General features: G+C 43.6%; 1 protein-coding gene across 22 annotated transcripts in view; it reads left to right on the top strand.

Annotated features, from left to right (window-relative positions):
* Positions 1-8,831: 8,831 nt before the first annotated feature.
* The window catches only part of LOC139556292 (afadin-like), a 127,333-nt gene continuing 112,101 nt past the window's right edge, over positions 8,832-24,063 (top strand). For 9 of the 22 annotated variants that reach the window (XM_071370086.1, XM_071370101.1, XM_071370083.1 and 6 more), the window contains exon 1: positions 8,927-9,262. In XM_071370086.1, coding sequence (XP_071226187.1) covers positions 9,161-9,262 — 102 coding nt within the window. In that variant the 5' untranslated portion in view covers positions 8,927-9,160. Of the gene's footprint in view, positions 9,263-24,063 lie in introns of all 22 variants that reach the window. The other 13 variants (XM_071370102.1, XM_071370099.1, XM_071370097.1 and 10 more) reach the window with 4 other exon arrangements.

The raw sequence follows: 24,063 nt of genomic DNA, 5'->3' as shown, positions 1-24,063 counted from the left end.
ACATTTTTGCAAATGTATATTTTTAAAAACACATTCCTTATTTACGTAAGTATTCAGACCCTTTGCTATGCGACTCAAAATTGAGCTTAGGTGCATACCTGTTTCCATTGATCATACTTGAGATGTTTCTACAACTTGATTGGAGTCCACCTGTGGTATTTTCAATTGATTAGACATGATTTAGAAAGGCGCACACCTGTCTATATAAGATCCCACAGTTGACAGTGCATGTCAGAACAAAAACCAAGCCATGAGGTTAAAGGAATTGTCCGTAGAGCTTTGAGACAGGATTGTGTTGAGGCACAGATCAGGGGAAGGGTACCAACAAATATCTGCAGCATTGAAATCCCCAAGAACACAGTGGCCTCCATCATTCTTAAATGGAAGAAGTTTGGAACCACCAAGACTCTTCCTAGAGCTGGCCGCCCGGCCAAACTGAGCAATGGGGGAGAAGGGCCTTGGTCAGAAAGGTGACCAAGAACTTGATGGTCACTCCAGAGCTCCAGAGTTCCTCTGTGGAGATGGGAGAACCTTCCAGAAGGACAACCATCTCTGCAGCACTCCACCAATCAGGCCTTTATGGTAGAGTGGCCAGACGGAAGGCACATGACAGCCCGCTTGGAGTTTGCCATAAGGCACCTAAAGACTCTCACACCATGAGAAACAAGATTCTCTGGTCTAATGAAACCAAGATTGAACTCCAAGACCTGAATGCCAAGCGTCACATCTGGAGGAAACCTGGCACCATCCCTACAGTGAAGCATGGTGGTGGCAGAATCATGCTGTGGGGATGATTTTCAGCGGCAGGGACTGGGAGACTAGTTGGGAAAGATGAGCGGAGCAAAGTTCCGGGAGATCCTTTTATTTATTTGTATTAAAATTGTACTCCCTTTTTCTCCACAATTTCGTCATTTCCAATTGGTAGTTACAGTTTTGTCCCATCGCTGCAACTCGGGAAAGGCGGCGGTCGAGAACTGTGCGTCCTCCGAAATACAACCCCGCCAAGCCGCACTGCTTCTTGACACAATGCACGCTTAACCCGGAAACCAGCCGCACCAATGTGTCGGAGGAAACAGGACTCCACAGGAGTCGCTAGAGCGTGATGGGACAAGGACATCACGGCCGGCCAAACCCTCCCCTAACCCGGATGACGCTGGGCCAATTGTGCGTCGCCTCATGGGTCTCCTGGTCACGACCGGCTGCGACACAGCCATGTACCGAACCAGAATCTGTAGTAACGCAGCTAGCACTGTGATGCAGTGCCTTAGACCGCTGCACCACTCGGGAAGCAGTACTGAGAAATCCTTGATGAAAACCTGCTCCAGAGCGCTCAGGACCTCAGACTGGGTTGAAAGTTCACCTTCCAACAGGACAATGACCCTAAGCACACAGCCAAGACAACGCAGGAGTGGCTTTGGGACAAGTCTCTGAATGTCCTTGAGTGGCCCAGCCAGAGCCCGGACTTGAACCTGATCGAACATCTCTGGAGGAACCTGATCGAACATCTCTGGAGGGACTTGAAAAACGCTGTGCAGCAATGCTCCCCATCCAACCTGACAGAGCTTGAGAGGATCTGCAGAGAAGAAAGGGAGAAACCCCCCAAATACAGGTGTGTCAAGCTTGTAGCGTCATACCCAAGAAGATTCAAGGTTGTAATCGCTGCCAAAGGTGTTTCAACAAAGTACTGAGTAAAGGGTCTGAATATTTATGTAAATATTGTGTTTAGATTGATGAGGGAAAAAAAACAATTTAATAAATTTTAGAACAAGTCTGTAACCCCCCTGAAAATAAGGGAGGGGTCATATAAATCACAGTGCTAAAATGTGATATTAGCTTTTCTTCTGGTCAAGTCAGTGGGCACTGGGTCCATAGTTATGACTGCTCTTTGATAGGCTCTGGGGCTTAATGAGGTGAGGCTTCCTCCATGCCAAGCCATCGCCACGGAAACTGCGTTCCGTGCCAGAGAAGCTCCTCAGGGAGGAGAGGCGGGCGGGCACTGTCTGCCCACAGCCCACCATCTCCATTTAATCAGCAGGGAGAAAGGAGCTCTTGAGAGAAGACACTTTCCCCAAGTCGTCCTGTGGGTCAGTGAGTAAGAGAGAGAGAGAGCTGCTTGACGCATTGCCTGCCTGTAAAACCACACTAATATCAAGCCCAGCTGTGAGGGAGGAGGGTTACGAGGAGCCAAGTGCCTGCAATTTTCCGAGGTTAGGGGAGCACTGTTCCCATTCAGAGCCCATTTGTTTGCTAACTTAAGGGAGGATACATAGTTTTACTGCTGTGGTGTGTTCAATCATTGAGTGGGTGGGAAAGGTTTTCGAATGAAGCCTGCAGTATGTTGAGTCATTATGGGAGAAACGGTGTGAGAAGAAAGTCTCACAAACTGCTTTATTTGGCTAATAAAACGTGTTGTACACCAAGGAGGTGGGGGTTACTAATTGTCTCTTTAGTGGGGCAGTGAACAACATTAAGCAATGCTGAGGGCCTATAATAAAACATTTACTGAATAGAAATTTCAAGGTGCACTGCACACATACAGTATCGAAACATCTGTTTGTCCTTATTATAACCCTTCACCATTACATAAAGAATTCATCACTCCTACTCTGTACTAGTGTTTCACCTTTTTAAGCCATGTTCCTTCCAAATGTCACTGTGTATGGTTGAGACCTGCACTACCTACCGTTCAACGCCTTGTCTGCTACAGTCAGGCCTCTTAGAACAACGGAATGGTCTTCAGATTAGTGTTTGGGGCTGTGACTCTCCCCACATCTTACCACTGTGTCCTCCTCACTGCATCCCTGGCTAATGGAACCAGGCAGCAGTGCTGCATCTGTTCTCTTAGGTTCGTCAGTTGAGAAGAAGCCACGGGAGAATTTTTAAAAGTCAAAGTCTCACCAATTTTAGAACATCCAATCTCTCAAAGTCCTTTCAGCTGTCCGACTAAGACTTTTTTGTCTTTCTTGATAACATAGCACACATTTAAGTAGACTATTTTTCATACTGTCATAATAGGTAATTGCCCTCTTTGCCTTGTCCAGTTGTTATTGTTTCCCATCCTACTTTATAATATCAAATTCATGGTACTAAACGGCTCACATTTAGCTACTGATCATTGCGAGCACTAATCCTATCCATTTGCAATTTGAGGAGAGTAAGAAGTGAAGGTCAGATAATGCTCCTCCTCCTTCTGTAAAGAATGTTAAATGTGTGGGTGGCACTGGCAGACACAGGTAAAAACGGCTTACTGCTAATGAGTCTCTTTGCATTTCTGTTCTATGGCTTACAGATGGTAAGGGTAGCTCAGCAAGACAAAACAAAGATGTTCCACTTTGTTTCTCGTTTTGTATCCCATTCTACAGCTGTAGGTAACCCAACCCATCCGTCTGCTCCAAATGGAAATTCCAGCTAACACAGCCTATATTATCTGTCTTCATAATCCTGTATGACAGCCCACATGAAAACATATTACAGTTTACTATATAATACTACAGTATTTACTATAGAATTCAATAGTAAACTGTAGTATACTGTAGAATACTATACTACACACTGTAGTATCCCTCGATCATGTGTAGTACTTATTATAGAATTTTGTAGTATACTGTAGAATACTATAGTAAATACTACAGTGATGTCTGCAAAAACACTACAGTCAGCAAAATCCCTCCACTTTTTTTTAACAATAGTAAATACTACAGTATTTAATTTATATATACCCTTCCCATTCCCCTCCCCCATATCTCAACTGGTGTCACCCATAACTGTGAAAATTAGATGCCAAGTATAGACCATATATTGTGTTCCCTGCAGGCTATAGAAAAGAGCAGAAGTTCTGAGCTATCCATTCAGACCCCAGTCCTACCTACAGGTTATGTCAAATTTGCTCTTTATTATTTCTCCAGTAGGTTTCCTGAAGGAGAAAGCCTCCGCTTCTATGTCAAAGATAATAAAGCAAAAACACTATAGTAAATACGACAGTAATGTTTGCAAAAACTATACTACAGTATTGTACAGGCTGCAAAAACACTACAGTAAATACTACAATCTGCAAAAACACTACATTAATTACTATAGTATACTACAGTAAATACTACAGTATTTCTTTCATATGGGAGTAATCATGAGTGATGTAATTGTGTGTGTGTGTGTGTGTGTGTGTGTGTGTGTGTGTGTGTGTGTGTGTGTGTGTGTGTGTGTGTGTGTGTGTGTGTGTGTGTGTGTGTGTGTGTGTGTGTGTGTGCCTGTGTGTGTGCCTGTGTGTACTTCATTCTCCCTATGACCTCTCCTTGTGAGTTATGCTTTCACATGGTTGTTTCATCTTATTTTATCCAATCTAATGAATTCCATTCTTCCTCTCCCATGACAGACTGATGTTTAGTACACTGACCAGGAACAGAGACATTGTTCTCAGCCTTAATCAGCTAGCTAGCTACTTCAAAACAAACAGTAGTACAGTAGTCATTACTGTAGTTTTATGTTTCTGCTCACAAAAACACAGACTACTGCGGAGAGCCAAATTTTCCATGAATGAATTCTCTGTTGAAGCTCATTTGTAAAGCTCTCGTAACAAATTGCTGGGGGGTTATATTCATATGATGTCACCATAGAAATGAAGATGAGAGCGTAGCCTCAGTCTGCTATTCTGAAGGACATATGCAAGAGCTGGCTGTATGAATGACTGTCCTTAAGGCCTTCAAGGGGATTTTTATCTAAATGTTATAAAGCTTTGTTTTTGTACCAGCAGTAATTTAACTGAGATGTCCTGGTTGTGTCAAAGAGAAGCTGCAAAACGCTCTCACAGAAGAAAGGCAAAATTGATTTAGAAAATGAATAACCAAATAATCAATTTTACTAATTACTTTACCATTTTAGATTAAAATGTAATCTGTCATATTCAAATGATTTAATATCGAACAATAGTACTATATAATGCTGTATATCTGTCTACACAATGGAACGGGAACGAAACTGTAGAGCAAGATGGCCTCTCATTGGTTGCCTCCCCTACTGGACCAATAAGAGGAATAAGACAGGAGGGCCATTGCTCTGTGAACCAGACACACTACCCATGATGCCCTCGTCAATATGCACGGTTTAGTCTACTGTATCTTTATTAGCAGCTTGGCAGGGCTCCACCACAGATTCCTTTTTGTGCTCCTTGATTGATGTCCTATTGTCCAGTGTGGTGCCAAGGAGACAATTCATCTATATGTGGCAGTTGTGGAGGCAGCACCTTCCTGTGGGCTCAAAGCCTTCTATTATGGCAAGGCTGACTTACTGTAACTTTAAACTGGCTTTGAATGGGGTCAGTCTTTCAAAGCACAAGCCTTATATCTAAAGCCTCATATCTAAAACTTTATGAATTAATTTAGGTTTAACTTTTAAAATATAAATTCCTGAGCATTTCATATAGTGAAAGTATTAACCAAAAGTAGGCTATTAACCACTGAGTTGTTGATAACCTACTGTAAACCTATTCAGAATGACTAAATATGTGTGGAAGTATATACTGAACTGAAAAAGTTCTGTCTGACACAGTAGAAGTTAAAACCACAGCAGGAAACCATATTAGCAGATAACTCAGCCTCTTCCTGTCTGGGGTTATACAGTATATCTCCACCTCAGTGGCCACAAAATACAGCACAGAGTGTTAATACAGTAGTGTTTCAGCATCCTTAAGACGATGACAGTGGGAATAGGTACACCTTTCCCCTAAATATTTAGATGTTTTAAAGAGCTAAAATTTCACAAGTAATGTGCTTTTTTACTGTACATTTGCTTAAATGTAAATGTTTCTCCAATCTCCTCTCCACTCTCTTAGGTTCTTATTAGTGTAAACAAATTTGAATGATTTGTATTTCTCACTGCCTGAAGGCTATGACATAATTACCCGACTCCTCCGCACAACACCTGCGCCATGGCAACAATAACAAACTTCAACTGCATGCCCATGCTTACAGCAGGTTGATGAGGGAGATTTGGTTGACTTTTTTCTTAAAATAGCTATGTACTTTATTAATTTCTTTTTTATCAAAATGACGATTCATAGGCATCTATATTGACCTGACTGACCTATTCTTGCTCAGGTGTTACATTCAGTATTTTGAGTATACTGTATACTGTGCCTTCACTGTCAACAGTTGCCATTTTAACCATCAAATCCAAACTCTGCCAGAGCAAATATTTATACAGCCCTGTCTGCCTCGACACCTTGGCTGGAGCCGTTCCAACTAAGCCTCTTTGGTGTGACACGTAACAGGATGGATGGCACAGGGTTGAGAGAGAGGTCTCAAAGGACTGTCACTGTAAAAAACACCATTATATTGCTGGTGCTGCAGCTGATTAATCTATTGGCCACTCCGAGGTCACACCTTGATTGAAACCTTCCTCCTGACATCTAGAATATGGCTGTAATAAAGACTGTTCTGATTCTCAGGGTAAATGTGTCTTCTCCAGTGTACAGTTGAAGTCGAATAAAGTCAAGAGAGCCTCTCTCTAACCTTGAGTGTGTTGTGTATTTGTTTGGTAGGCTGATCTCAAATGTGAAATTCATCACGTCTGTGAGAGGTTCCTTCTCCGGGGACGCAATTCATTTGACAGTGTGTTTTCACACCCAATAACAAAATCTAGCCACTGTTACACTTTTCCAAGACATCTGCACAACCTTTTGGATGGTGGAGAAGTCAACTCAATCAGCAGAATGTGACTTGTTAAAGTTGTGATGACACATCATTGCTGTTCAGTACCATGGTGACATAAAAAAATATGTTATTTGCCTTTGTCAATTTTAGGTTAGCTATTCATTTGACGATATTTTGCATAGATGTTGACAACATTAAATAGACTGTATACAGTAACATGTCCTTTGCATCTAATATCTAACCATTTCCCCAGGGATGCATTCATTTTGATTCAACGTTTTCTTGCATGATGATTTATACTGGATTACACAGGTTTCCCCTAAACGGTGTGGACCGTTCTGTAGGTTCCTGCAGTCAAATTACCTAATGGCTTCAAGGGTCAAATTATATTAATATTTTTCATTATTTCATCATTAATAAATCCAGTGTTTCCAGTGTAATATCGGGATGCAAACTCAACATTTAATACATTTCAACTCTATATCTGAAATGTCTTATTTTTTTAAGCCCATAGCCATGTGTGTGAGGTGTGTACTTTTGTTTCACAGTAGATTTGTTTAAGACTACCAAGAAACACTCTGTGTGACCCTGATTTAGCCCACTGCAGTAATTAATAACCTTTGAGGTATGCTTGCTCCCATTCCATGGGTGTGGAGATGTGTGGCCTGATCAATATGGGTGTGATCATTTTAAAACGCATTTATCCTGCAGCACACAGCATGCACAATCACTCTCTGGGTAAACATAATCCCACCATTCTCCAACTGGTCATTCAGTACCGTTTCCTTTGAATTAAACATTGCACACTGTTCTGTTGAACTCAACACACTCCAGTTTTCCAACACACATATCTCCCTCTGTTGGCCAGGCTAGGGATAAGGCTAATTTAATTGTGATAATTGAAATTCCATTATTGTGTGAAATGTGTCCCCTGATATAGATATAAAATGGTGGGAGGTGAAATCACACCTCTGCAAACAGAGCCATGCTAACACAAGCATTCATCAGCTCAGTAAAATGGCACAAAGCAAAAATAGTCAGTTACAAGGTAAAAACAGAAATGAAGATGGACTAAACCCAAGTAATATGAATGTTACTGACTGACCTTGTCTTTATTTACTTGTGTCTGATGGAATGATTGGTGCATTTAGATGTCCTCTTTGAGGAACAGTAAAGTACTCTCTTAGTAGACAGAAAACATCCATTTATCCTCTGATTTCGACTCTATCCCCTGGCCCTGGTATAAAATGCTTTGTCTTGGTGCTCTGTAGGATGGTATAGACTCTACTTAGCCGTATCGTGCCCAGCCATGTGTGCCCATATAGCCTTAGCACGCAGGCAGCCCAGTACTGACGCATTGTAATGATGTAAATGAACTCATATTGCGTCAGTGGCCACAGTAGCCCTGCCTGCCTCATTGACTTGACTGCTGCCCAGGACTGCACAGCTGGGCTCGTCAGGTCTAACGTGATGCTGTCTGACTGTGCACGCCCCATGGCCCTTCCACTTTCGCATGAGCACAGGAGCGAAAGCTACGCCGGATAGGCCACACAGACAGAGCCACATGAGCCAAAGCTCTGTTCATCCCAATTTTTATGATCCCATACAACATGACATTATCCTGTCTGACAATTACAGCACACACTAAAGCAAGAGGTTGTTGTTCCAACGCTTTTAGTCTTGATCATTGTGCCAAACTTACTTCAGAATCAAAATGTTGTTGTAGCAATAAATGAGTATCAATTAGGAGGCTATCACCATTTGAACCTTCAATCACATGGTAGGCCTATGTCATGTAACTGTATGTTTCTTAGATCCAAAACAAACCTCTGTCTCAGTGGGTGTGATCACAGGATGATGGCATTACCATGGTAGCCAGTGTGACATTCAACCATATTGTTCAACCTGCTGACTCAGATCTGTTTTGGGGACAAGGAGGGAGACAGGGTTCCCTTCAATGCTTGTTTACTTGATAAAACACATAGGCCAACTGTCATATTAGATTACATAGAATTAGATGACAATTTACACAAATACGTAATATTTTCCTGAAAAGATTCAGTAGTCATTCAATTACAGTAAAATACAATGACCTGTCTGTAAATTTAAAAAGTTTCATTGACCATTCTCATGGTCACCCAATTGACAATTGAAATGTTTATATATTTATTGTATTGACTGGACACTGTACTGGAGTCGAACTAGTTAACGCAGGGGAAGGCACACATCACTGTTGTGCTCGTGCAAGGCAAATTGTAAGGGCGTGAACGCGCGCTGAAATAGTCCTATTTGCTTCCCGGGGAGAGAGAACCGAGTGCGGTAAGCGAGAGAGGAGAACGCGGAAACAGCAGGAGCGGTCCGCAAGAGGTACAGCTACCGGTGACAGCGAAACACTCGAACGGTATAGAGCCCAGATCCTGGGTGCATTTCTTTCGTGAAGTTATCGGATCAGAGGCTTTTTTTTTATCGCTGTAAGGGGATTTTTCTTCAGTAGAGAGTATCATTCGGGATTCAGAATGTCGGGGACCAGGGAGGAGGAGCGGCGGAAACTAGCCGACATCATTAACCACTGGAACGCCAACCGGCTTGACCTGTTCGAGATCAGCCAACCCACCGAGGTGAGTCCGTGGACCTTCCCTGAGCACAGGCCGCACCCGTCGGGAGAGAGGCAATCATTCCCAAGTGGAAAGAAGACCGGGGGATACGCGTGCGGATTCTCTTGTCTGATAATGAAAAACTGTCAACCAAACACATTTGTTAACAAATACCTGTATAGTACTGTTGAAATTGTCAAATGACCACAAAACTGTCTCAAACTCGAAAAACAAATTATCCACACCTTAATCGCAAATCAAACTAGCTACTGAGTTAACCAACCTGACAACCAGATCATTGGCGCTAGCTAACGTAATGTTTGAGAGCTAGCTAGAAAGACAGCTCGGGGCTGTTTTCTTGCTCACCAGCAGCACGCTCCGGTTTATAGCTGTAGCAAGTGCATGCAATGGCGGACGAGGTGAATACAGTAATTTATGCAATAGATTGTAAACTTGCAGTCACACTTGACTATTCGCTACCAAGCTAGCTAGCATCTAAACACACACAGATGCAATCCAACGTGGACGGTTACCTGGAAAATCACGACTCCAAATCTCGCTATTTACAGATAGACAAAAAATGGTATTGCATTTCTTGTGTTGGTTTTAAAAAATTAGATACGTTCACATTGTAAACAAGTGAAGCACACATTAGCTAACAGTAGTAAGCTCATATCGCTAGATTGTCGTTTGGCCACTTTGTATTTCAGCACCATGATTATGGATAGCAGCAAAGTAAAACACCGGCGTCTTTAGCTAGCTAGCTTAGATATCATTCTAACGTTATCGAGAGTGTTGAGTTGGGATGATGACTAGCCCAGTAATGGACTATAGGAACATAACATTACTCATTAAAGCCATGTTCTTTGCCACTCATCATGTAGCTATGTCACTAGGTCGTAAGGTAGCTAGTTGGTGTCAATAAACATTACTGTATGGTCTACTATATAAAATAAGTGTTTGCTAAGACAATGTTAAGTGTTTAACCTGTTGCTGGGTGTCTCAATATATCCAGATGGCTGGCTAGCTAGCTAGGCTAACGTTACATGGTCTGACACTGGCCATTTATGATGATGGTTGGCTAGCTAGTTATCTCTCTTTTCTAATCAAACTAGCTACTAAAATGAGTCGTGTTCTTGCGTCTCCTGTCGTGTTTATATTTATTGCATCCAACACGCACGTGGTTGTTTTTTGTCTGATGGGTTTCAGATCTAGCTAATATTTGTTGGACTGTGTGTGTACAGTTTGCTACATGTAGTAAAGTGTTTTTTGGCGCGCAGGCAGAAGCCAGCTACCCCCACCCCTCACCTCCAAGTTGTCAAAGCATTGGGGGTGATGGGGGTCCCCTTTGATCCGATTAATTAGCTTTGGACAGAAGGACCGCTTCACTGTCAGCTAGGCCTAACTGTTGCTGCTGTGTTCCTGTAGTCCTGAGTCAGTATTCCCCTGCTAGTATTTATATTTACATTGCTTAAGAGAATTTGCTTTTGTGATGGTTTGGTTAACATGTCTCACATGTAACACACACCCCCTCCCCACTCTAGTCATTGCTCTCCACACCCACAACCCTATGTCAATTTTGTATTTCCTCCATTGCTTATGAACTTGCCAACAAAATGTCAGAGATTGTTGGATGTCATTAACATAATAACATTCTGCATCAAGGCTTCTATGTCATTTTTAGCCCATGCGTGACAAACGCTCCTCAAGCCAAAAAAGTATACATTTCTTGCAAAGATGTTAATGACATGGTTTTATAGCATGACCCCATGGCTGGTTATTGTAAAGCAGATGGGTCAGTGTATCTCTTTCCTCTATCTCCTGTGGAATTCACTTCCTTTTTTCCCTCTCTCCTTAATAGTCTTGATAAATGCTATAAGATATTCAACTAGTTGTAACTGCTGACCAAGTCTCTATCCTTTGGAGTAGGGCCAAAATACAGTACCAGCAGTCTTAAGGGCTTACATTTTAAAACCAACCAAACAGCTTTTTCCTCACCAACTTCGTATTGATCCTCATTAGCTGCATGGCTTGAGAGAGGGTGGATGGAAACTTGACTGGCCCAAATCAAAGCCCTATGGAGCACTGCATCCTGTCAGAAGGTTGGGTCTGTTTGTCAGAACAGTTTTGTCGGAATCCAGGTTTCCATTCCATCCATGTGGAAGCCAGTGATTTGATTGTTGGTGTCAGTGGAACAGTTCACCTTTTAGAACCTATCATATCCGCCCTCTGACTGGCAATGTGTGCAGACTGTGATCCTGGGGAAATGCTGCGTATGTTGACTATGGGTTGGATTGGCCAGAAATTAAGCGCCCATCTCTTTTGTGTGCTACTGCTACCAACCAAAATAAAGCACAGTTTCACAGCTTGTTTTTGTTATATTTTGAATGGAAAGAGGACTGAGTTAGTGATTAGAGCAACATAATGTATATTCAAACTGATCAGCTGACCCTTTGATAGATAATGTTTAATCCCAGTTCATTTTTAACCATGCTGTTGTTGTGTTCTGCCTTAAACAAGGACACAGTGAAATACCTTGTTAATTTATCTGCTTTCGTCGTCCACTAGCAAAAGACCGATGTCGGGTGGCCTTGAGAAGGGGGGTGTTATTTCTCCAGGTCATGTATGACATGAGAGGTTCTTGTCCTGCAGCACTCTCTAGCATGTGACTTGTTGCCAGGGTTGGGTAGGTTACTTTCTAAATGTAATCCATTACTAGTTACCTGTCAAATTGTAATCGGTAATGTAACTTTTGGGTTACCCAAACTCAGTAACGTAATCTGATTACATTCAGTTACTTTTAGATTACTTTCCCCTTAACAGCCTCTTCGTCACCGATCCCGTAGCGGTTGAGGCATTAGAAGAAGACACAAATGTATGTTACCAATTGAACGGCATCTATTGCAGGATAAATCCATGTTAAAGTTTACATAGCTGGCCATATATGGATGTTACATTTTACTTAATGGGTTGGTTATGTAGGCTTCTTCTTTCTAATGATCAATTAGCCTTTTAAAATGATAACCTTGGATAAGCTAACACAACGTGCCATTGGAACACAGGAGTAATGGTTTCTGATAATGGGCCTCAGTAAGCCACTCCTCAGTAAAAAGGCACATGACAGTCCGCTTGGAGTTTGTCAGACAACAACCACCCGAGCCACTGCCTGTTCACCCCGCTATCATCCAGAAGGCGAGGTCAGTACAGGTGCATCAAAGCAGAGACCGAGAGACTGAAAAACAGCTTTTATCTCAAGGCCATCAGACTGTTAAACAGCCATCACTAACATTGAGTGGCTGCTGCCAACATACTGACTCAAATCTCTAGCCGCTTTAATAATGGAACAATTGGATTTAATAAATGTATCACTAGTCACTTTAAACAATGCCACTTTATATAATGTTTACATATCCTACATTACTCATCTCATATGTATATACTGTACTCTATACCATCTACTGTATCTTGTCTATGCCGCACGGCCATCACTCATCCATATATTTATATGTACATATTCTTATACACACACAAGTTTAAAGCAATGAATAAGGTAGTTGTTGTGAAATTGTTAGATTACTTGTTAGATATTACTGCACGGCCGGAACTAGAAGCACAAGCATTTCGCTACACTTGCATTAACATCTGCTAACCATGTGTATGTGACCAATAAAATGTGATTTGATGTAATTTTGAGTTTTGAGGACCTATCACCATAAATACAGGAGCAGAATTTCAACCAATCTCAACCGTATCTTGCTTCATCAAGTCTTGAGATTTAAATTGATCAAAGCCATTGTGTTGTTAGATTTGTCACACCTATTTTCTTTACTCTTTCATTTCAGGTTTACCATCTCCATGGAGATTTTTCCCCTGCATTGAAATACACTGAACAAAAATATAAATGCAGCATGCAACAATTTCAAAGATTTTATTAACCTATATTTAACTAGGCAAGTCATATTACTGAGTTACAGTTCATATAAGGAAATCAGTCAATTAAAATAAACAAATTAGGCCCTAATCTATGAATTTCATATGACTGGGAATATAGTTAGGCATCTGTTGGTCACAGATACATAAAGAAAATAGGCGCGTAGATCAGAAAACCAGTCAGTATCTGGTGTCACCACCATTTGACTCATGCAAAGCGACACATCTTCGCATAGTTGATCAAGCTGTTGATTGTGGACTGTTGTCCCACTCCTCTTCAATGGCTGTGTGAAGTTGGTGGGAACTGGAACACGCCTTCGTACACGTCCATCTCAAACATGCTCAATGGGTGACATGCCTGGTGAGTATGCAGGCCATGGAAGCTTCCAGGAATTGTGTACAGATCCTTGCTACATAAGGCTGTGCATTATCATGCTGAAACATGAGGTGATGGTGGACGATGAATGGCATGACAATGGGCCTCAGGATCTCATCACGATATCTCTGTGCATTCAAATTGCCATCAAAAAAATGCAATTGTGTTCATTATCCGTAGCTTAAGCCTGCCCATACCATAACCACACTGCCACCATGGGGCACTCTGTTCACAACGTTGACATCAGCAAACTGCTTGCCTGCACGACGCCTGGTCTCAGACGATCCTTCAGGTGAAGAAACCAGAGGTCTTGGGCTGGGGTGGTCTGCGGTTGTAAGGCTGGTTGGACGTACTGCCAAATTCTCTAAAACGACGTTGGTGATTTATGGTAGAGAAATTAACATAACATTTTCTGACAATAGCTCTGGTGGACATTCCTGCAGTCAGCATGCCAGTTGCACACTCCCTCAACTTGAGACATCTGTTGCATTCTGTTGTGTGACAACTGCACATTTTAGAGTGGTCTTTTATTGTCCCCAGCACAAGGTTGACCTGTGTAATGATCATGCTGTTTAATCAGCTTCTTGATATGCCACACCCACACCTGTCAGGTGGATGGATTATCTTGACGAAGGAGAAATGTTCACAATCAGGGATGTAACAAATTTGTGCACAAAATTTGAGAGAAATAAGCTTTTTGTGCGTATGGAACATTTCTGGGAGCTCTTATTTCAGCTCATGAAACATGGAACCAACACTTGTAGCGTTTTTTAAATATTTTTGTTCAGTAAATGTACACACACACACTGAAGCATCCTTGTGTGGGTGCTCGCTGTGTACTGTAATTATACTTTACACAGAATATACACGGTTACCAACAGGTCCAACAGCTGTAATTTGTGAGTTTATAATCCAGAGAGTGGTTATATGTGGGGACCTGGGAGTGGGCTGTCTGGGATTAGCACATCCTGACTGTGAATTTGGATCAGTCATTCCCTCTAACTGTTTGTTGCGGCTCATACTGGGGCGGCAGGTAGCCTAGTGGTTAGAGTGTTGGACTAGTAACCGAAAAGTTGCAGGATCGAATCCCCCAAATCAAAATCAAATTTATTTATATAGCCCTTCGTACATCAGCTGATATCTCAAAGTGCTGTACAGAAACCCAGCCTAAAACCCCAAACAGCAAGCAATGCAGGTGTAGAAGCACAGCTGACAAGGTAAAAAAAATCTGTCGTTCTGTCCCTGAACAAGGCACCCACTGTTCCTAGGCCGTCATTGAAAATGCCTTTTTAAATAAAGGTAAAATAAATAAATAAAATACTGGCCAACACTTGGCTCCTCTTCAATGGGCCAAATTATTATCTGCTTAAAGTTTGAGACATTCATTGTAATAATATATGATTACTGCTTCTGGTGTTGTACAGTTCACAAGATGACTCGGCTAGTATTGGCTGAACTATTGGAGCGCACCGCATTTGACTTGAAGGGGATGCTGAGAGTTGGGCTGGCTCACCTCATACATCCTACTGTGCGTGTGTCTCCTCCTCTCTTCTCTTAATACATCTGTTCATCCCGCCCTCCGTCTCCTCTACTGGGAGATGAAGCTGTAAATGAGTTCTATGTCACTGCTCAAGGCTTGCTGCCTGTGTGTGACTGTGTATTTAGCTGAGAAAGCTCTGTTAGAGTAATGGCTCAGTTCATTAGGAAGTGGCCCAAAGATCACGAACACAACTTGTCTTACTGGCTTCAAATGGAATTATGGCCCATATCTCATGGCCAGACTTGCTATTACACTTCCTGGTCTGTCTAATCTATGCCGGGGCCTGATGCTGAATTATGTTGAGTGATCCAAAGTGGAACACATTTCCATTAACAAATATTGCACTTTGGCTAATTGGTCACATGATATGGTAAGGACGGCGAGTTTATTTTTCCTTTGCAGTTTCCACAGGTGCTTTCATGTGACTGTGTCTCTGCCTCTCCCTGATCCTGTTATTCTGATGTGGATCTCACACACACACACACAATCTTAATTTATGCTGCTGCTACTCTGTTTTTCATACATCCTGTTGCCTAGTCACCTTATCCCTATACATATCTACCTCCATCACTCGTGTCCCTGCACATTATAAATATGGTATTGGAACTGATCCTGTATATATATCTTCTTACATTCTCCTGTTCTTATTTTTATTTCTTTTTTTCTTTTTTTGTACTGCATTGTTGGGTTTAGAGCTTGTAAGAAAGGCATTTCACTGTACTTGTGCACGTGACATTTGAAACTTGAATCCAAACATTAAAACTGAATTCAACAATATTCATAAATGCATTGCACTTAGTAGAAAATCAACTAAATGTATTGAACTTATTGGAAAGTTCATGAATTTACCCAAGTTAATCATAACACATGAACAAAATGCATCAGTGATTATTATTTATTTTTTCCGTAACGTTTCTCAAACGGCACAGGAATTCACTTCTCTGTGCGTTGTGTGGTGCCCTCGTGTGTCTAATCTACAATTTGTGTAGCCATTAGCGATAATGCTAATGATAACCGTCTGCTGGTAGATGGAAAGGCTTCCCCAAAAACCTGAAATGCTAACTACAAAGTAGCCTACCTGACAGAAGGCTGTTATGATTATTTGCATCAATCCATTGGCCATTTTTTTTTGCAAACCTTGCAATCGCATGAGCGCTAGAGAAACACCACTAACCAAACATCTCTGGCTGGTGCCTGGTGCACATTGCGTTAAACGATAACGCCCCAAATTCAAAATGTCTTAGATTAGAAGGGGTCTCCTGATTGTTCAACAAAAATGTTATGTTCTATTCCCTGGCCTTGGCTTGTCAGACCCCATTAATCCTCACAGAGGCCTGACAGTCACTCCAGTCCGCCCTTGCCCCCTCCTTACTGGTCCACACAACACACCCAGTCCTCTGCTTGGCTGTTCCTTCTGTCATTCAGAGCCAGACATTATGTCACTCAGTGTGACCTCACAGGATCAGACGGGCATTGTGGGCTGATGACTTGTCTGTCACCCTCCTCTCAGCTCCCATGTAGCCTATTTGACAAACCAATAGAGATCACACAACCTGGTATTATATCCTACTCCTTATTCTGACTGGAGGAAATTTGATATTTGCAGGCCCAATGTCTATTGGGCTTATTGTTACAGGACTTTCCTCATGTGGAAAAAAACGTTGTGTTGAGTCTGCTTAGCCAGGGGAAATTCAAACCTCTCTCAACCACCCTTTGTGCTTTAGTTACTGGAAATGTCTCCTTCCATTTGCAAAAAAAATATTTTAAATGTTTTTGTCTGTCAAATAGTTTGTGGTCATCCTTCACATTACGGAATGGTGTCTTTTTGTTTCGTACGGTCTGTCAGTGGGCGGGGTGGTGTGTGGAATGTCTATTCTCTGGGTTTGTGCTGAGAGGGCTGTGACTGAGTGTCACGCATGTTTATGAACAACAACAAGTCTCAAGAGGCTAGACTGGTATGGGAGTTGGCTTAGCTCTAGAAGGATTCTGGCCTGAACTTGTAGTCTGAATTGAAACCTGAGATAGTAAGACTCGTGCCTCACCTACTTCCTTTATGGTGTCTGGTGATCGTTGCGTATTTGAGTGAACATCACATACAAATCCCGTATACAGGATTCCCCTTTAATACTTCTGGAGAATAATGTAATATAGAAAGATCTGTTTAATCTTCAGTGCTAGATCTAATACTCCAGTCCACATTATCCAGATGACTACTGTTGTATGGGGACAGTTGGCAGCCCTCCCATTTAGTGTGAGTGATGGCCACATTTGGGACCAACCTAAAGTTTGAAAGCACATCTAAATCTCTAGAACTGTGAAAGGTAGAGATGCATTAAACCTCTATTTTCTCTTATGACGAGGAACAGAATGCAGTAGGAGAGAGAGAGATTAGAGACGGCAGGACGTCCTCTTCTCATTTTCTACCTGCTGAGAGAGAGCCTCCTGGCAGATCCAGTCTAATGCACTTACTGCTGGCTTCCTGATGTCCAATTGGAGTTTGCTCATTAAACTAGAGTTTAATGGCCCTTGTGCATACAGTACTATGTAGCCTATACATTGGCCTTGTTGTGCTTGTGTACCAGAGAACCATTTTCTCTCTGTATGACAACCAATGAGGCAATGTTCTCATGGTTGTGTGCGGTCTTTGTCCTCCTCCTCTTTCCTGATTGGCTTTTCTCTTGAAGAATGTTCTATTGCATGTCAGGTTGTTTCCCTTACATTAGGACTGCAACATGCCTGTATTTCAGAACCCTGCTTTGTGTATGACATATCTCTTTTGTATGTCTGATGGTACTGTTTGTCCTGCTCAAACTCCTTGATGCTGCTTTCGGCAATGCTGGCGACTCATCTTTGACCCTATGAGATCAAGCCAGCCCCCCTCAAATGCCTCTACTCAAGTTAATGAATGATGGTGCGTGGCGTCATATCCCAGTAGACGGAACGGTGAAGGCCCTAATCCAGGCACTTGTTCTCTCCTGTCTGGACTACTGCAACTCGCTGTTGGCTGGGCTACCCGCTTGTGCGTTCAAACCCCTGCAACATATCCAGAATGCTGCAGCCCGCCTGGTGTTCAACCTTCCCACGTTCTCATGTCACCCAGCTCCTCAACACACTCCACTGGCTTCCAGTCGAAGCTCGCATCCACTACAAGATCATGGTGCTTGCCTACAGAGCAGCAAGAGGAACTGCCCCTCCCTACCTTCAGGCTATGGTCAAACCCTACACCTCAACCTTGCCCCTCCCGCCCCTATGGGAGTGCAGCTCCCGCTCAGCCCAGTCCAAGCTCTTCTTTGTCCTAGCACTCCAATGGTGAAACCAGCTTCTCCCTGAAAACAGAGTCCCTGCCCCCCCCCCCCACACACCTTTCATAAACTAACACTCGCGCTTGACTCTTTTCACACTTACTAGCTCTGATTTTGCTGATCGCTACTTTGAGGAAAAATGTACTTAATATGACTGTGGTTGTCCCACCCAGCCATCTTGAGTTGAATGCACTACTGTAAGTCACTCTGGACTCTACTAAATGACTAAAATGTAATAAAATAAATGTAGAGATTGGTATAAATCATGTTTGGCCGGCCCAGGGTAGTGAGCATCTTTACTGTTGTATGTAGGAAATACCTGAGAATGGCCCCCGGCCCTACAAGCCTAGGCCTAATCTCTTTACACAGGAAAGGCCCCGTTCTGTCACACTGTTGGAGAGGGGTTGGGGTGTGCTGAGTCGGCCCTCTGTTTGGTTTGGGCAGGAAAGATAAGCGTAGCTATCCGGTGGGAGGGGGGTTATGGTGGGTCAGAGAGGGGAATGGGGGGGGGCGTGTGTGGGTGGACAGGGAGCTAGGTTGAAGATAATGCTGGAATGAGAGCCCCTCTCTCCCCTGTAGTCCCCGGGGGACCAAACCAGCCCTCCCTCCCTGCCTTCCCTGCTCAGATGACTGGGGATTGGTCAGCTCCTCTGTGGCTGATAAATGCCTGTTAGATCACAGGCCGGGGTTGAGGGGGAGTCGCGGATGAATGATCGGGTAGGAGCAAGCACTGTAGGATCCTTTAGACAAGTCAGGGTTGTCTTGTAAAAGTTAGGTGAGCCCCTTAAAGTACATTGTGTATGTGTGTAATATATGATTGACAAGGATAGTATGGATGCAATAACTCAAAGGCTTATGTCCTTTGCAGTAGAATTGGCCGGTTGGTATTTGTATTCTTTGCGAGGGTGTGTGTGTGGGAATACCGTGCCTGAGGCAGCCCCGTCTGAAACGCCAAAAGTTAAACTGGGAACATCTGCTGCTTCTCATATGGGTCTCCTTTTTGTCTGTGTTTTAATTCCAGGACTGGACCTGACCCCACCTTGATGTGTGGTGGGGCTGAGGGAGGCCTTTTAGGGTCGTCTCCCGCAGCTCTTTCACTCTGGCCCACCTCCCCAACCCACACCCATGTAGACCTGGGCCAGTAGAACACAACCGGCCGGCCGGGCCTGGTCCACGCAAATAATATTGTTGCCAAACAGACAATGGCTGTCTGAAAGATGACCGCTGTGACTGAGGCTTCCCTAAACACAGCTCCACCCTCACATGTTTGTTAATCTTAACTAAAAATCCCTTCAAACGAGTTGGTTTCTCCTTTGCACTCATGTTTTTCTTTTTCCCTTGGTTGACTTGCTGGGTTCATTCTAAACAGTGGAACTGGAACGTCCTAGCTAGCAGTAGTCTGGTGCTGGGCTGTACATGGAGCCCAGCGGAGGAGAGGCCTGGTGGCGTTGAGTGACCGAGTGCTCTGACTCAGGTTGGGCCCAGATGTGCGGTCTAGCTGGTGTGGGTGTGGGTTGGGGGTGGGTTTGAGGACCCTGTGTGGGAACAGTTTTGTGTAAGGATGTGGTCAGCTCCCAGAAGTCTCCCCTCAGGCCCATGTGTTTAGTGGTGGGCTCCTGTGTGGTGTCTGCCCCCCCCCACACACACAGAGTAATCTGACAGAAGATGTGTTCCATATGAGGCCAGCAGTCTGGCTCGCGCTTGGAGAGGAGAGGCAGTTGACTGGATTGATAGCATTTGGCACAGTGTGTGATGTGCTTTCATAGCTATGTTGAATGTGATTTGAAACCTGGGAATGGGCCTGCAAATGATTTAGGTGGGAGGAAAGAAGGCAATTATCTTTTTTGTCAAATCCCAATATGTCTTTGTTGGAATAATGGGCGCAGTTTCACGGAACAGTTATTCTTAATGTTAGGCTCATTTATGGCCCATTTCAGTCTTCTGGAGTTATCTGGCATCAGTTCCTGAAGACAAAATACATAAGTACTTAGCAACATCATATAGCGGTAAGATTTAGAACAGCTGCCATACCTGTGGTGTGAAGTCTTCCTTCCAGGGTAAAAACAACACAGGCCTGGCCTGTCATGGCTTGTCTCATCTGCAAACACCATTGTAACCTGAAGTGGTTGGCGTCAGTGTCCTGGGCAGGGTTCTATGGTTACACTACACCTGGTTATTGTTGCTAACACAGGTGTCCTAAGGTGGCCAGACTTACTAAGGACTGACCGGCCTTTGACTCGATAGTGCGAGGTTGTGGTCAATTTTGTAGAGCTTTGCTGTCTCCGATAATTGGCTAACGTTCGTCAGCCCTTTTCTTTTCTTCTCTTTGTACCAAAGTCACCTCTCCAATGCTGCTGGAAGTTGACGGTGCCCTGTTGCATAATTCAGTGTGTGCTTGTGTGTCACATCTCTTCTCCACACAAAGTAGGACCATACAGATCACACTAAGGTCACACACAGGCTGTGTGGACAGCGCTCTGACATGCAACCTGCGTGTGTGAGAAAATCTATACATTGTAATCACACATTACCGTGTTGCACCACAACCCAATATTTCACAGCGAGGGCTTACGTAAGGCCATTAACCAGCTTTAAACATTGATTGATTCCTCAAACTGAACATAGTTCTTTGGTTTGTCCGGAGACAGAGTGACAGTAGTGCAGAAATGCAGTTATTGTTAAAATAACAGTGGTGTGTGGAGTCAGCCCTATCCCATGTGATGTTCAAGCACAGCACACGGCAGTCCCTCTTACGGACTCAACCAGAAGAATACTGACCGGTTCTTCTAAAACTAGACTCTGTCTTATTATCGTTCCTGTGATACTGGCAGGCAGTGGGGGGGAAAAGCAACAGTAAATGGAAGCTTCCATCTATAAGGAAGCATGGGGCTGCACGTACAGAACTGCAGTTTAAAAAAACAAAAAAATAATTTTGTGTTCTCTGGCTGCCGACAGTTTGGTCAAAAGGGAGTTTGTGTACGCTAGCCTGTCAGTGCGTGAGCTGTCGAGTAAGACTGAATAACATCCCAATGAAGAACAATCAGAGGCCTGTGCTGGGACTGGGATTGCAATTCTCACTGGGCTCCATTAGGAGAGACAGGAACTTTTTTTCTTTGGCAGGAACAACGCTATTTATCAAGGGAGAAAAAAAAGAACCAACTTCAGCTCATCCTTTGTGTTTGTTTTCCCTGTGCTGTAATGGTTCATGACTAGGACCTGGTCTGAGCTCCCAGTGATGGGATAACCCACATACCCACTCAGCCAACCATGTGACCTGCCAGGCTCAGCTCAGAACCATGTCCCCATTCATCCAGCTATTTTATCCATAAAACCTAATCAATGGATATTATTGGCAAGTACACAGTGTATAGGGGTCTCTTTCACCACTCATACTTTCCAGCTCTGCTTAAACAGTGAGGCCTTCAGAGAGGCTGTTGCTGTGTAGCAGAGGGAATGCTGTTCTCCTGTCTGCTCAGCCAGGACCATGTCGAACAATGGCTGTATGTCAAGTGTCAGCCAGGCAAACGGCCTGAGTTGAAGGGTAATTTAAGACGCTGTACCTCCCCTAAACGGTCTGTGTTACTGAAGCGGCAGGCAGACAGGCCCATCTCCCATCTCCCCCTGGAATTTACTGCTGTCTATGTACACAGCAGCGCTTCTCATCATGCCGGGGCCTTGTGTAAAGACCTCAGAACTAGGAAGGAAGTTACCCCTCCTCCTTGTGAGCACAGTAAATACTGCGCCATCCCCTGGTAACAATCGGCCACTGTTGGGCTATCGCGTAACCTTGATCTGTCTGTTTATCAAGGCCCACCCTGGTCGGCAGGCAGGCACAGTTAAGTGTTTGCCACAGTTAATTTGCAGTGTTGCATGGCATCAGCTAATTTAGAACACGTTCCTGGTCCTCACTCACTCCATCCCACAATGCTCAACACAGAACAGACTGGGCACAACTCACACCTGGGACACAGGAGATGCACTCATATGGAGCACGTCGGAGAGATTTGCTATAGAGCTGTGTTCTTCAGTCCCGGGGCGCTTCGGGATGTGCGCTGTGCAGCAGACCTTTGTTCCATTCCAGCACTAACACAGGATACTGCTGCTGTATGTACTGAGGGAGGGCCAACCAACAAGTGACTCTCCATAGAGGGAGGTAGAGTTGCAGGTTATGACACACCACATGCTTATCAGATGAGAAGATGGAAATACAGACTGGTGTAGGAGGAGGTTTGTTCTAGTGTATTGAAAGCTATTAAAGCTCTGATTAACAGTGTATTGATAGACCTTGAGGGGTTGTCTGGGTGTGACATTAGTTTCTACTGAGGAGAATGTGAAGAAGCCCACAAACATTAACTGGGAGTAGCGTGAGGTCACCCCCCCCACTTCCTCTGAAGTCTCGCTTAAGTCAAAAAATATTTACTTAGAAAGTAGAGGACCCCCGCCCTCCTCGGCTGAGCTGTTCCCATAAGGCGGTCACGCCTCACAGCATGTTTAAGGAAGGTCAGATTAATAACCCAGAGTCCTGGGGAGATGACTACATGCAGCTGGAATTCATTTTGAACAACGACCTGCAACAGGCTCTGTTATCAGATGGGCTGTCATCTAGTCATGGGAAGTTCTGATCTTTTCGACTCGTTCAGTAAAAATAACATCTTTCGACTAATTTCGTTCATTTCGGTCAGTAATGCTCGCGGGATCCCCTACTGGTGAACGATGAACTGACAACTCGAAAGAGTCATAATTCTACGAGCCTCTCGTTCAGGTTGTTCACCATAAGGGGCTTATTGGAGCTGTCATTTGTGACAGACTTGTAAAAGTTAAACAATGTTAATTTGTTGATTGCTATACATAGAATAAGATTTTCTTGATACACTTGAAACTAGGTCTAGTTGTGGCAGCAAACGGACTAGATTTTTATTTAACCTTTTATTTAACTAGGTAAGTCCGTTAAGAACAGATTCTTATTTACAATGAATGCCTCTTGGCGAAATGCATTTCTTGACTGCCGTGATGGTGATAAGCCCAATATCGTTCGAACTGCAGCACCCCAAACTATCCGTTCTCGAGTTAAAGTTTGTTGAACAGAATTTAATAATCAATTAATTGCATTCATTCTTGCACCATGTGATCAATTACCAGTTCTAAACATGTGTTTTTCTTCTCTAAGCTGTTATTTCTGCCAGCAGCATGATCTATTTTAGTTGTTGGTCGAAGAGCATCTCCAGAGCCGCTGACCTGGAGGAGTGCGTATTAATCCTGCTGTAGTCATTGCAGCCAGCAGGTCAAACGAACGCCAAAATGTCACTCAGAAAAACAAATCATTACTCGTTCTTGAACTGCACATCACTACTGTCATCAGCCACAAAGCACCTTTAAATACGGCCAGCTCCTAGTCGCCTATCCTACTGAACCTTCCCCTCTGACTGTCAACTGACGGGGTGACTGACGTTGGTGACACCTGCCAAGTTTGTTTCATGGGGCCAGCAAACATACAGACCCAGGTCTCCTTTGAGTCGTGTCCCAGAACAGGGCTTCGTTCCTGGGGGAAGATCTCCTGCAGAGACTCCCCTGTGGTGGAGGTCTGAGACTGTCTTCCCTGCCAGAGCTCCATATCCTCAGGCTGAGTCTGCTATACAGAGCTGTTGTTGACCTTGACCTTCTCCCTCTTCAGAAGATG

This window comes from Salvelinus alpinus, chromosome 27 (assembly GCF_045679555.1).
Source record: "Salvelinus alpinus chromosome 27, SLU_Salpinus.1, whole genome shotgun sequence".
Lineage (NCBI taxonomy): Eukaryota > Metazoa > Chordata > Actinopteri > Salmoniformes > Salmonidae > Salvelinus > Salvelinus alpinus.
The sequence above is the reverse complement of the archived record's forward strand: the minus strand, read 5'-3'. Positions and strand labels throughout refer to the sequence as shown.